Source organism: Protopterus annectens, chromosome 13.part0 (genome assembly GCF_019279795.1).
Source record: "Protopterus annectens isolate FY-2018-M chromosome 13.part0, PAN1.0, whole genome shotgun sequence".
NCBI classification, from domain to species: domain Eukaryota; kingdom Metazoa; phylum Chordata; order Ceratodontiformes; family Protopteridae; genus Protopterus; species Protopterus annectens.
In genome coordinates, this window is record NC_056747.1 from 151454856 (window position 1) to 151470257 (window position 15402).

Consider the following 15402-nt stretch of genomic DNA (forward strand, 5'->3'; position numbering starts at 1 on the left):
CTGACATCGGACTGGAGCAAGAAAAAGTTTCCCCAACGGGGTACTTAGCTTTGAGTGGAGAAGAAAGTCTTCGGACTGAAGTTTTTCAGAAAAAAATTGTCAGGAGTCAGCCGACCGGCACTTGCGAACTGCTATCACCGCACGGCAAGAAAGACAGGAGAACATGGCGTCGGCTGTCAGCTTTGTACTCCTGGCGCTCTGACGTCAGGGAGCATGGTTGAACAGCTGACGCCGGACCCAGACTTTGGGATTCTGGCCGACCGAGGACTGCCTGCCGGCAGGGGAGAACCCTACAGTCATGACTGCAACAGTGAAACACGATGAACATCCACAGTATTGCAGCACTCAGACCATTCCTTTCTGGCTCTAGAAACTTACAAAGATGCTTTACACATAAAGGCATTTATCAGACTGACAGTGAAAACTTTACTGCACTGTATGACTAAGTATGATGGCCCAGACGGCAGCACTGCAATCTGGAGAGAAAACATTTTCACAGAAAAACAATGTATGGTCTTAACTCCACGAAAGATATCTGATCCAGATTTAGCCTGGTCAGTTCAACCCTGAAGATGGCCAAAGCTTTTTCATTGCCATCAGAAATGCAAGTAGTACTATGTCTGTGTTAAACAAACTGAACAACCAGCACCACTTACCTCAGTACTCTGAACTCACATATAGAACCTTAGCTGTCTAAATTAAAACACTACAAAGGTTATGGATGGTAGTCAAATAATTGTTTGATAATTGTGTGCAGAAGCATTAAAAATAAGCAATCTACAGAAGCCACAAAATATTTTGCTTCCTTTAAAGAATACTGTTAGGATGGACATAAACAATATAAGAAGCAGTGATGCAGCTTTACCATTTCCTTTGAAGAATTGGGTCAAACCTAATGTTACAATGGAGATAAAAAAACTCAACCTGGGTTATGGGTCGATATAATGATTAAGTTGTTTACCTCACAATCACAAGTTACAAAGCTTGATTCCACCTTTGAAAGGGAAATTGGCTAGGCCAAACATGGCTCGCAATGGCAGGTAGCCTAGTACTTAACCTAGATTACTGTCCCTAGCTTGTCATAATCTTGGTAATGTTGTTCAGTCTTAATCTCACTTCCACCCTTCACAAGACATTAATACCCCTGGTAAGTAGGCACCTCATTCTGAATTCCATCTCTTACATGTTCAAGAAACAGAAGTGTGATCCTTAGAACAAGGAGACTTTAAGTGCAATTACAGGGAATTATATACCTCTGAAAATACTTTACTGAAAAATACTCCCTCTTGTCCAAAGAAAGGAGTTAGTATAGACAAGTAAAAGGTGTGTGGCGGGTGCAGCACCTGCACTGGGAAGGTGATATGGCTTGTTGCGGCAAAACACTTTTTAGATATAACATCAACTTTTCTACTTCCCTGCTATGTTATGAAGATAGCACTTACTTCAGAATTTTGGAATTCTCACTGAAGAGTTTAAAAAAATTCTGACAAGTGTGTCCAGTACAACATATACACAAGTCTATACCATCCTGTATGAGAATGAACAGAAAGTGTAGTATGTAAATTATTGGCAGCATGATAATTACTCGATCTGGGATCTGACAAAGGTTTCAATTCTATTTTGTTGAATATCACAGAAAATCAAATACTTCCTCCTATGAAATAAAATCTGCTCAAAACTGAGAAATTCCTCACTCAACTACAGTTTTACAATGAATTTTTTAACTCTGTAGAACCAAAAATTGGATTACCTTTTTATGATGCACAAAGCTTTTGGAGAAGGCTGGTTTCCTGAAACCAACAACATGATCTTCTTCTGAATATTCCAGGGAACTACCTATAAGCATTTTCATTTCCTCTTCATCACTGTCTATAACCACACTTTTGCTTTCTCTTGTAGGTCTCACGCTCTGATTAGTAGGAGATTGTCCAGTCTGTATGGCACTGGCAACATCTGTGGAGACTGATGCTGGCGATTTCCGCTTTAAAAAACGACTGCCCCTTGCACTCAACTCACTACTAGATCGTGCTGAAAAAGGTCGCTCATCTGAAGTCCAGATCTCAGAATCAGTATCAGGTAAAGACATTTTCAGTTTCCTGTTGGCAATTTTGTTTTCTATTTGTACCAGTCTGGATAAAGCAGCACTAGACGACTGGAACCTTGTAAGGTTATCTCTTGGCTTTTTTGTGTCAATTGGTACTAGTGCTTTGTCCAAGTTAATAGTTTGCTTCTGTTCCTCATTTTTCTTTTTCTTTAAAAATCTACTGCCAGAATGATTTTCGTTAATGACGATACCTTGATTAGATACGGTTTTAAGGAAACTATTTTCTTTAGTTTCATTACTGTCGTTTGTATCTAGAGAAACATCGCTTAGGTCACTGAACTCCCCAGACTGCACATCTCTGAGTTTTAAAGAACTAGTTTTCTTCTCCAGTATACTTGCATATTCCTGAAAAAGAAAAAAGTACATATTTTTGATACACAGTACTTTCCACAATGATGTTGCATGTTTATCCTAGGTTTTATTATAAATTCTTGCTACACAGATCTATCCTTTTACTCTGACTTCCTTCAAACTTTTACCCCAGTGAAGCCACTAGTGGTTTAATCGTACACCAGATCCACTATAAGCAATTTTACATCCAGAAAGACTGTGGGCATAGAATTAAAGGGCATTATAACACTCCTTATAGGCAAGACCCTTAATAAGGTGGTGGTCTGGAAGAATCTAAAAGAACTGTTAAACAAATAACAGTTGATTATTTTTAGAATATTTGTTAATATATTGTAATCTTCTAGAATTTCATCTATGTATTAGACACTCTTGTAAATAGCTGGTTTGTTGTGTTTAGGAATTGCTTGTTATTTTCTTTTTTACTGTTATACATTTCTATTGCTATTCAAGTGTTATTGTTTATTTCTTAAATATTTTTAATAAAATATAAAAAAATAAGGTGGTAGCCAACATCAAATAAGAACTTTTACCAGTTTTTCCTCAAAGCTACTACCTCCTTCATACCACTTAAACAGCTGCTAAACCGGGGACAACAAAAATAAGAAAGTAGCCATACTACCTAGTGGCTAGGAATAGAAGTGCCCTAATGATTTCCTAACTGCAAGAAATCCAAATTACCTCTGACACAGACCGCAAACAGAACAAAATATTAATTACTGATTCCTTAAATAAAGCAAACTAAAATCTGCATTCAAAGATGCCCAAACATACTCAAAGTCAGAGAAATTAAAGATTGAATGTTGCCTCCCCCCAAAAAAAATATTTTCTCTAATCTATGGTGGTTTCATGGTTGGCATAACTGAGTAGCAGGGATGTATTAGTTTTGCCCCTTTTCCTGAGTTCCAAAAAGTAGTCACTGATATACCATTATTTCTTCTATTCTAAACAACAGACTTCAAAATCCCCAAGCTAGACACTTTCTGAATATACATTGTAGAACTAAAAAAAAACACTTAAAAAAAGTAAAAAAGCAGGAGCTAGACTACTTCTAAGATGGGTGGCCAAATGTGACAGCTGTTTAAGTAATTGAAAGTTCCACCAATGCATTCCACATATCAAAATAAAAGTCGATTGGACCTAGTAATAACCTTTTAAGTTTGGAAGTATAATAAACCAGTATTAGGTAAAAGCTTTTTAACACACGGCAGAAATTCAGAACTAAATTTCAAGGATTACTATCAAACTAGTAACTGAAATAATTGAAAACTAATAATTACTGATTACACTATAGAGTTGATGCTTACAGTTTGTCTCACAGAGACAAAACTTTGTAAGGAATCAATTCACTGAGCACAAATTGTGGGAAACTCAACCCAATATAAATAAAGATACCCATTTTTGCAAGAGGACAAGCTCCCACATCCCTTCAAACTCGCACATTTCCTTGTAGTGAGGTGCAATATTTTTTCCCGGCCTTACGGCTTAAGATTTCTCCCATCCTTAAAGAAAAACATTAAAGCACAGTGAAAACTGGTACTTATTAAGCAAAAAGTTGCTGGCTGAGATTCCTTAAAATCACGATAAAAAGAAACACAAACTGCAGCCAATCTCAGTTGAGACTTCAAACTAATTGAACACGTATAACTTATTTAGAAATCAATGCTTCTTTATTGAAAAATAAAAGGTACAGATGATAGCTTTTGTCCTTAACAAAGCTTCATCAGATCTAAAACCAGCTTACATAACATACAGTATTTATATGCTTTAACACATAGTTCATTGTCAATTCAGTTGAGCTGGGGGTTAACTTGGCTGCTTGGTAAAGGCCGAGTCTGCAAATCTACTCCTAATAGGTTATAGCTTATGTTCTGTATCCATATCCTACGTACATAGTGCCTAATCAATACATTTGCTTTATATAAACTATTCTCACTGGCTATACATATCCCTTAGCATATCAAATTATCTGTGATGCGACAGCTAGATGTCATTTGTCATATTTAAAACAGGTTACAAATACTGACAAATACATGACAGACAGTTTTACTGTTGTAATCATAACTGCAGCTAGTCAGGACCAATTTGAGAAATGTCTAGCTTTCCAGTGACTGGGTGCACCTATGTTGTATCCCTATGACAGGTACTGTGCCACTCTCTCCACAAAAGAATGAATATGTCTAGTGACATATCAATCACAAGTGTGTGCCAGGAGCCATATCATATTACTTGCTGTCACCCATTTCCATCTCTTGGTTTGAAAACTGCCTAAGTGGCAGATGTTAAGTAGTGAAATGGCAACATGAAAACTCCTCTTTTCTTCCTATAACTGCATACATACCACAAGGGTCCATACTTGGACCCTCTTGATTAATGTATTTATAAATAACTTACACTCTTCTGCTAAACATGTCAACTTGATTTAGTATGTAGATGACTTTACAATTATCGTTCCCTAACTTGCATAAACTTAAAGAACTAACCCAGGCATCTTTTTCATCTGTTGAATACTGGTTAAGACAACTCACAAATTTTGATGCTAAAGCCTTTACTTCCATACTAAAGAGCAATAATTGGAATAAAAAACTCTACCATTGGATGAAAGGATCCATTTCAGAAGACTACACGCAGAAATACTCAATCTGCAGAATATCGATCATAAAAGATTAAATTTGCCAAAGGTCGAATATGAACAAAACACTCTGAAACATTGTTTATCCATCCTCTACACCCTCTGGTATACACATCAAATCCAAGATCGCACTACAGCAGGGAAATAAAACCGCACTCTCTGCTGTACTGTGATCTCAGAATCCACCTACCAGCATTTTTGACATTTTGTAGATTAATTCTTCTGTGATCAATATTCTGCGTTTGATCTTTTATTACAGACTTGGATGAAGCTGCCCTAGAATTTAACAAAGTTTTCATGGCCATGCTAAATGAATATGCTACTTGAGAATTAAAACAGTTAAGCATAATCCTATTCTCCGGCTAATGAAGGGCACAGACAAGGCTTGGAAGTTATGGCACACCCTAAAAACCCAAGAAAATCTTCAAGTATATAGACACCTAAGATATGTTACTAAAAATATACAATTTGATAAAAAAAACACTACTATTGCAATTTACAACAATCACAGTTATACGAAAACAACCCAATAGTATTGTGGACCTTTTTTAAATATCTATTAAATCCAGACGATACCTCACAATCTAACCCCTCAACAGACCTCTCCACATATATACCTACAAATTAATTCAGTCCAGTAACCTCATTAATTACTCTACAAAATTTTTCAATTAACTAATGCAGCTCTTAACAGAATCCTGTTTCTGTCCCCGGACAAAAGGAAGACTCATTCTTCCCTTGCACTACATCTCAGCTTCTCACGCACATCTGTTGACAGACATCTTTGTAAAGCATGCTCACTGTTCTCTTCCACCTTTTCCCTAATTCTGCCTCACATAAGATCTATGTGCATCTATTAACCTCCACTCTTTTTTTCTATTAATATGTATTACACATGCTGAGCTGCCTCCCTTCCCTATTACTGTTCAACTGCAAATTAAACTAAAACCATCTGTAATGTTACTTGATCATACTTAAGGTCCTTACATTATAGGATCATAGGAGATCATTAGGCTATTGACCCAGAGGTCATTTTAAGCCTAGTCATTTCATCCCAATGTAATACCATACAGATGCTAGTCAATACCCAAGATTGCATTTAGTGAGGACTGCCAATGTCCAGGAGGGTTGTGGGCTCTATCCCCGGTAAGAATTCATGGTTCCTCATCCACTCATCCAAGTTCCTCTTGAAGAGTGTCACAGAGGTGCTCTGCTCCACAAAATTGGTAGCCTGTTCCAAAGACACGGCAGTCGCTGAGAGATGAATATGCCTCTCCAGCATGTCCTATTTAAGTCGCAGGCCATATTTAGGCCCCTGGAAAGGGTGGCCCTAGTCTCGTTTGATCTATGGATATGCAGCAAGTTTATTAGGTTTGGGTCTTGGATTGCTCTGTAGGCCAGGTATAAGTCTCCCCTAAGAAGTCTATATGACACCGAATATAGTGACAGGGACTATAGTCGGTCTGTGTAAGGCACATGCTGGAGCCCCTTGATCTTCTTCTTTGTTAGAAACCTCTGAGGCCTCTCTAATTGCTGCAGGTGCTTAGTATGGTCAATGGCAAACTGGGTGTTGTACTCAATTATGGGCCAGATAAGTGCCAAATATAGGGGGGGATTATAACTTTGGGGTGGGAGGATGGCATAATGGTTAAGGTGTTTGCCTTACAAACAGAAGATGCAGGGTTTGATTCTCACAAGGGGTAAGTGGCTAAGCTTAAAATGGCCTGCAAAGGCAGTTAGCCTAGTACCAGCCTATGAACCTATGAACCTATGAACTTCTTTTGCTCTTGAGGCGATGCCTTTACTAATCAACTGTGTTATGTAGAAAGCTTTCTAGAGTAAACACGTGGTAGTTGAAGTTAAGGTCACAGACAACTTGTGATCCCAGGTCCCTTACCCCTTCATGAGTACTTATGGTATTATTGTTGATTTGATAGTGTGAGGGGAAACTGTTTGCGCTGAAGGGAATGATGATGCATTTCTTTACATTCAGTTTGAGACCGTGACTGACAAACCAGTTGTTGGTCTGCATGAGACCCTCCTGGAGTATACTGACATAATTTGGGGATTCAATGACTGCACCTAGTTTGCAGTTGTCTGTAAACTTGTGCCACAACCCCTTAGTTTTACCTTGAACCTCTGAGAAGTATATACCAAACAGTAGGGGTCCTAGCATTGACCCCTGTGTCACTCCACTGGTAACATGTCTGCTAGTTGATGTGGAGTCACCTACTTTGACAGTGTGTGTCCGGTTTGTGAGCCAATTGGCAACCCATCTTGTAATGAAGGGGATTACATTGAGTTTGCTAAGTCTGTCAGTAATACCCGAATGTGGGATTGTGTTGAAAGCCTTTGCCAGGTCGAGGTATGCTGTATGCACAGATCTGCCCTCGTCAGTGGCCTTGGTCAGATTTTCAAAGAAATCCTCCAGATTTAACAAACAGGATGAGCAGAACTGGGCAAGATCCAGGGTTTGGAAGTCACCTATGTCTTTATTTATGAGGTCCATAAGGATATGTTCCATGTCTTTACAGATGAGGTTAGTCAGGCTTATAGGTCTGTAATTCCCCAAGTCTGTTGCTAGGCCACCTTTGTGGAGGGGAATAACTTTTGCTGTTTTCCATTCTGCAGGAGCAAAGCCTGTGGTTAGGCTATGATTAAAAAGGGTACTTAGTGGTAATGGTAGTTCATGTTTTAGCCTATTTAGAAGACAGCCTGGGATGTTGTCTGGTCTTATAGAGGCTATTTTTTGCCTTGAACATGCTCTGAGCACCTGCATTTCAGATATGTAAGATGGGGAGGAGTTTGGGAGGTTTGTTGTAAGTTAGGAGGGGATAAGGGAGTGAAAGTTTTACCAAACATATCTGCTAGCAGGTTTGCTATATCTGTGGGGTCAGTGTGTGTGATACCATTGACCACTTGTACTGCACATGCTTGGGCCCTACCCTTTAAGTTACATATACAGCTGTAAAAGGCTTATAGTTATTACTGGCTGTACTTTCTAAGTTTCTCTCAAAGGAGCCCTTGAAAGATTTGACAAGTTGTCTTATTTGCCTGTTAAGGCTGAGGAGGACTTGCCTTTGTTTTCTTGGACAGCAATTTTTTGTGTTTATTGCAGTTTGTTGATGCAGGATGTCCACCATGGCAGCTTGATTTTACTAGGGGATCTGGCTTTGATTCTTTCTGGTACGTCCAAGTTTATACACTTATGCAATTGATTGTACAGGGCTTTAGTGTAAGCTATGGCGTAGTTACCACTTTCAGCTTGGGGTGGGGCTTAGAATACATTTATAACTTCACCTAGGAGAGTATAGTTTGCCTTGGTGAAGTTTTTTAGTATGATTTCTCCCTTTGTGAGTTCTGGTGTTAGTGCCAGCTCGAAGGTGACTAATTTGTGGTCAGTTTTAACTAATGAGGGTCCGACAGTTGCAACAGTGCATCTGTTTGACATGTTGATGAGGACAAGATCCATTTGTTCCCCTTGTCGGGGTATGGACAATTTGTTCTAGGCATCTGAATTAAAGTCAAGGAAATTTTGGGCTAGCGTAGCTTTCCCAGTTGATGGTGGGATAATTGAAATCTTCCATAACCAGTGTGTTGGGTAAAATTTGGATAGTCTCCAGTTTGGTCAAGTAGGCTTCCTGGGCATCGTGACCCATGGAGGGGGATCTATAACTGGGTATGACTTGAATGCAGGTCTTACCCACCATAACCTGGACTTGTAGTAACTCCATGGAGTTGTCCAGTCTAATGCAGACTGAAACACCACCTCCTTTGGTTTTCACACTTTCATTTTGTGGTCTAAAAGTGTGGAAGGCATTGTAGCCTTGCAAGGTTGGGGTACTTTATGAGCTGTGTTTTTTGCTGAAGAAGTTACATGGTTGACGAAAAACGCGGTGAACAATTTAAGCGTTTATTGCTGTTTTTTCTGTTTAATAAAGTCGTAGTTCGTAGTATTGGAGGCTCCAAGTGCTTCATTCTGTTACTTATTGGTGAAGTTATTCCTGAGGCACTTTTTTCTCACTTCTTTCTTGGTTGGGGTACTTTATGAGGCCTTGAACTAGGCTTCTGTGACTGCACATACATCTACATCTTCTAGTGACAGAAGTGCTTCCAGGGAGTGCAGTTTTTAGTTTAAGCTCCTAGCATTTAGCATCATGACCCTTATTCTTTTCTGATTAGTTAATTTTACAGTGGTAATGTTGTTTTTGAGACCTTTCTTAAAAAAAGGCACTATGGGGGAGGCAAGAGCCTTTGCCAGCAGGTGAAAGCCTAGAGGTGCCAGGTGCAAACAGTCTCTGGCAAAGCAGCGAGGTTTGTTGACCATGGCTTCCCAGGCTGACAGGAACTGAATCCCCTTTGAATGACACTAAAAACTGAGCCAATTATTGAAATCAGTCATTTTTGTTTATACTGTGGCATCATTCTAGGTGAGGGTAGTATGGTGCTCAAGGCTAGGGACACACCTACCTGGGAAACATAGTCAGATAGCTCAACCATGTCTCTCTTCATATAGTCCAGGAAGGTACGTCTCAGGACATTCACACCAACATGATCTATAACAGAGTCATAACGGTACTTGTTGCTGACAGACACAACTTAAAAGTTTGTAGACTGCACTAGGATACCAAATTTAAAAATCTGTCTATATACACAATTTTAGAACCATCACGTATCTGCATTGTCTTTTACTCTGCTGCTGTTTGCCCAGTGAGATTTAATAATTCACCACTTTTCACCACTGTTTTGTACACCAACTGCTCTTTACTTCTCTGTATCTATTGCATTTGACTGTGTTATTGTTATTCTACTGTAACTTTGTTGTTTTATTCTTACAATAATTGTACTGTGAGTTCTAATGTTATTGTACTTTTGAAGCTTTTCTCCACGGGCCTCTCTGAAAAGGAGTTCCCATGCTGTACGACTTCCCCGATAAACAAGAATAAGTAAGCAAATAATACCCTTACAACTGCCCTAGTTGCTCAAGATTTGGGAACTTATGTGGACAGTGACCTAACTTTTGACCAACATCATTCCGTTGTTCTAAGAATGTCCTTCTATACTGCACAGCTTATAAAAAAGGGATTGTGTCTAGAGCTAGGGATGTCATTTTCAATCTTTTACTCAGTCCTCATTAGGCCAGACATTGAATATAATGCCCCCTTTAGCAAGTATCTGCCTAGACACATGTAACAACTGGAACACCCACACTGTCACTATACTTGGTATCCTACAGACTACTAAGTGGTGACCTGTGTCTGGCATACAAGGCATCTTCTGACCCAATACTGATGGATTTACTGCACATCAGAAATACTCAGTAAACACTCAGTCTAGGGATCTAAACCTCTTGTGCGACATCAACAGAATGGTTTGGAGGGATAGGTATATCTCGCAGAGGATACTGCTGCTATGGAACAGACTCCCTAGCCACATAGAACAAAGTTAATTCCTATCCATACTTAATTGCAACTTAGATCATGGATGGGAAATTGAAAATTTACCCCAGGATTGCCTCCTGTAATACTAATGGACAGAAGCAGCTCCTAAAGACTTTATCCCATGAATGGTTACCCTCAAATTATCTATGGTATGATCCAAATTATTCTCATTAGGAGTATTATATAATTATCAAACATGGGATGGGTAAGCCCAATCTATAACCAAATGAGATAGGTTATTTTGAGCACAAAAATTGAAAATGCTAGGCCTTGAATGGCCCACAAGGGCAGCCAGCTAGTACTTATCTAGGAATCCATAATAAATAAAATATTCATCATCTTAGCAGAGGAGTCTCTGTCTTTCAACCAAAAACATATTCAAGTCACAATGTACGACTTAACTCCTCAGACCAACAACATCTACACAATGGCTGAATCTGGAATGGAGTCAAAGGCCTTGGCCAAATCTAGGAAGACAAAAATCACATGTAGAGAGAGGGTCAAGGGGAGCCACAACAGGCACATAAAAACTATTTAAGTTAGTATCTCAATACTGGCCCTGACAAAAATCATGTTTAATGTGAAGAGAGACTGTGTGAGATTATCTAGGTAATATTTTTAATAACTGATTCTCTGTCCTTCAGCGAAACGTATATCAATCTCCCAATGTACGGGTTAAGTCCCTTGGCCAACAATGTTTGCACAATGACTGAATGTGGAAATGGGTCAAAGGTCATGGCCAGATCTAGAAAGATAATATCTGAATGGATGGACTGTAAAAAGACCATTCAGAAGGTTTTGCTAAGGGATGAGGCATTCAACTGCTGAGATCTGGAATGGAACTTTTTTCAATTTACACCAAAAAGTAATTGGATTAAAATGCTAAGCTATTCTGGTCTCATGGGACCTCTTTTTTTTTTTTGAGGGGCTTTGAGACCTTCTTCATTGCCATTTACTTTTGACTAGATGGTGCATATGAAAAGAGAGGTGATGGAATCAAGCACCTGCTGAAAAACGCTTTTATGAAACATATAAATATATCTCCCTTCTAGTTGTCCTTCTGATGCTTGCTGCACTGGGCCATTATGGAAACACATGCAGGATGGCTTCTCTGCATTCCAAAAAGGGTATAATAGGGAAAGGGTAACATTTCACATCCGGAGAGTCAGGGTGTGGCCCTCCTACTTCACATTTTTAAGTGGCTGGGAAACTTCAGGTCTGCATAGGAGGAGCCTTGGTTCCCTCATGAAACAGGGTTAACTGAAGTCAGGAATGCCTGCATACACCAATGCCAGTTCTTGCTGCTTAGGTTGCATCTTCCAGCCACACTACATACCATACAGACCATTAGGTTCCTTAACTGGACGATGTAGTTACTTGGATCCTAATGTTGGCCCCATTTAAGGGACATCTAATCCTCTGATACATGTTGCATTTCCTCTTCTTTGACTTTAGAAATACACCAAGTGGGTCAAACAGTTTATTTAATGCCATCAGAAGTAAAGCGGCTAACTTGGACATGCACAGAAATGTATCCAGATCTGTAGTAACTATCAAGTGATCTTTTAAAATGCACACTCAACAGGGTGGCTGACTGGAAGTGTGGTGGATAAAGCAGCAGGCCTACTAAAGTCTCCTCTGAGGAAATAGGATGGGGTCAGGGGTAATCCTCTCCTGCATTATTTGAAAATACTCTTCAAATTATGGGTCACAAGGTGGAGAAGTGGGAAGCTGACCTCCATCATCAAGGTTCTCCAGAGGAGGATCTAAAGATCATTGTGTTTGCTCTTGGCTAGTCAATGTCCCACAACTCATGGTTGGACTTCCTCTCAGAAGTAGAGAAGTAGTGGATATGAGGGGGAGGTATCCTTGGGCTCATGACTAGTCCTGCTCTCAGAAGTACAGGACATGGGGAAGTCTGTGGATTCTGATAAAATAGATGGGCGAGTGGCCTGCCACTATGGAAAAAGCAAAGTTGAGGGCTAAGGCTATGAGTTGTCAACAACTGCTTCCTGTAGTGTTTGGTTTGATTTCCTCAGCTTCTGTCTGCCTACTATGGTACTCAGAGCAAATAATTTAACCAATGTTCTGAGATAATGGGGAAATTCTTCTAAGCTTCTCAATGGTCTCCTGGGCATCATGCCTATTAACTACCTATGAATCTAAGAAGGGCCCCGGAGAGGGCAAAAGGCACTATAAAAGAGTGCCTGACAAGGAGATTTATTAGAGGCAAGGCGACTAACAACAGAAAAACTGTTGCCAGATGTATCAGCTAGTGGGAGACAGAATACTGGGGAACCTAGACATGATGCTGGAAACTCCCTACTGGAGATGGATTGCTGCCATAAAAACAGCACTGACAAGGCTGATGCTTGGTAATACACAGGAGTTCTGACCCGTAAAAAAAGATGTCACTGGGGCTGACATCAGAAACGATACAGGTGGAGCCAGCACCAGAATCAGCAACAGGGTCATTGTGAGTGGAGACACTGATGTCAGGGAAAACACTGCTCCTGACAGAAATTTATAAATGTCCAGGCCTACAGGCACTCTGCTTGCAGACACAGTATAGAAGAAGAGTTTATACCACCTGGCCTCTAGTCTTTAAAAACATTCCACCAGACTAACACAGTTGATAGAAGGAAAATCTGAATATAATCTATATGAATAAGGCATTGCTGTCCTAGTTTGGACAGCTGGGCACTTTAACAGTTGTAACAGCAGGTGAACTAAACTGAATATCAGTAATCAAGGGAACAATGGATTATAACCCCTAAAAGAGAAGATTGCTTCGTCCCTAATTTGGGACAAAATTGTCCTTTTTTATAAACGACTTTATATATTCAAACGAATGTTTGACTCTGCTACAAGGTTTTTTCGTTTGGTGTTCTATTTTCCTGATTTTCTTTTGGTTGTGGGACTTTATATATTCATTATACTTCTAATTTGCAGCATGAATTTTCATATAGTAATGACAATGAAAAATATGCAACACTGATGCTATCCATTACCATACACATGCATCATACAGTTTCCATCATAACTCTATTCTTTATATTCTTTTGCATTAGAACATGCTCATACACTTTTCATTTCTATCAACCTGCTTATTTTAGTCATCTAATTGAGATTATTTTGCATATATTGTTCCCAAATGCATTAACTCCCTCCATCTTTTAACAATCTCAACTCTAGAACTTTTATTTCCTTTACAATACTCAGTACTTCATTTACAGCTGGTTTAACTCTTGATTTCCACTTTTGTGTACTTGCTTTTTAACTGCCAATAACATTATTCTTAATAAGGCCTTACTCAAGACTTTCAGCTTTTCCCGGTTAGGGGTCGCCACAAAGGAACTCCGGTCTGCTCATGATTGGCAGTGGGTTTTTACGGTACCGAGTTGTCAGCCCGACGCCTAACCTTCAATGAAGGCACACCCATTCACGCTTGCACCTACCTGCATGTCTTTAGCGTCACTCGACCGCAGGGAGGACATGCAGACTCCACAAAGAAGGCGCTCTAGCCGAGAATCGAACGGGAGAACCTCTTGCTGTGAGGCGACAACGCTAACCGCTGCAGCCTTACTATGCCTCAAAAATTCTAAACCTACACAGCAGTTCAACAGCATCATCTTCATAATGTAGTATGTTTTGCTAAGAACTGTGCCAGGACCCTCTGTAGTGAGTCCTTAAATTAAGTTAATGCTGTACATTCCACCAAAATGTTTTCCCACTTTCTTCTTTCATTTCCTTCACATTTGCAGTATTCACTCCACTTGAAAAATTCTCTGAAGTCTGCTTGGTATATAAAAGCACATATGTAAAACATTTCCATGGAAATATCATAAATCTTCTGAATTTTGTAGCATACTTTGAGGCCTTACAAATTTCCTACTGTTGCTCCTTTTTAATTTGTCACTCTAATCTTCCCTCCCAGTCTCTTCTCTCCTCTGATTTTTTTATTTATTTATAATAATCATTTATCATTTTACATGCCTTACTGACTACAAGCAGTCTCCGAATTAAAGACAAGATCTGTTTTATAGTCTGTCCTTAAGTCAGATTTGTATGCAAGTCAAAACACGTACATGTGGTTCTTGTCACTTAGTCAAATGTCTGCCTCAGTCTAGCATTTATTTTACTTTTCTTTGCAAATAAAACACTTTAGAAACAGCTAAAAAAAAAAAAAATCTTAAACATAATACTGTATACTGTAGCTATGCCTCCTTACTTCCTATAAACATAGCTGGTTTAAGGCAGGTTTACACACACACACACACACACACACACACACACACACACACACACACACACACACACACCTCTCAACTGTACCGATTTTCTCAGAATGTCCAGATTTTTGCCTCATACTTTTGGTCCATTTTTCATAAAATTGCGGTTGTCTATCAAAAGTTGTGGCAAATTATTAAATACAGAAGTTAGAAAATAATGACGGACATTTGACTTTCAGAAGTCATACCCTTCAGAAAATTCATGTTAATGCAAAACCTGTTATTCTATCAACTTTCTAAGTTTGTAAGAGCAATATTTATTAAAATTGTACCTATTTTTGGGCATTTGTCCCACTTTTATTTATGGCTTTGTCCAGATTTCATGCTCTAAGTGGTTTAGAGCTATGACACACACACACACACACACACACACACACACACACACACACACACACACACACACACACACACACACACACACACACAAAACACAATCATTTAAAAAATGCTCATATTGTGAGCCTTTGTCACCTGTTAATTTTAGGCTTTTCCATAGTCAAGCCAAGAGGAGAGGTACACAAACCCATACCTCTCAACTGTACACACTTTTACCTCATATGTTTGGTCTGTTTCTCATAAAATTGT

General features: G+C 39.3%; 1 protein-coding gene across 1 annotated transcript in view; it reads right to left on the minus strand.

Annotated features, from left to right (window-relative positions):
- CCHR13.PART0H19orf44 (chromosome chr13.part0 C19orf44 homolog) overlaps positions 1-15402 on the minus strand; it is an 822089-nt gene that overhangs the window by 680744 nt on the left and 125943 nt on the right. The window contains exon 3 of the mRNA XM_044090741.1: positions 1751-2449. Coding sequence (XP_043946676.1) covers positions 1751-2449 — 699 coding nt within the window. The remainder of the gene's footprint in view (positions 1-1750; positions 2450-15402) is intronic.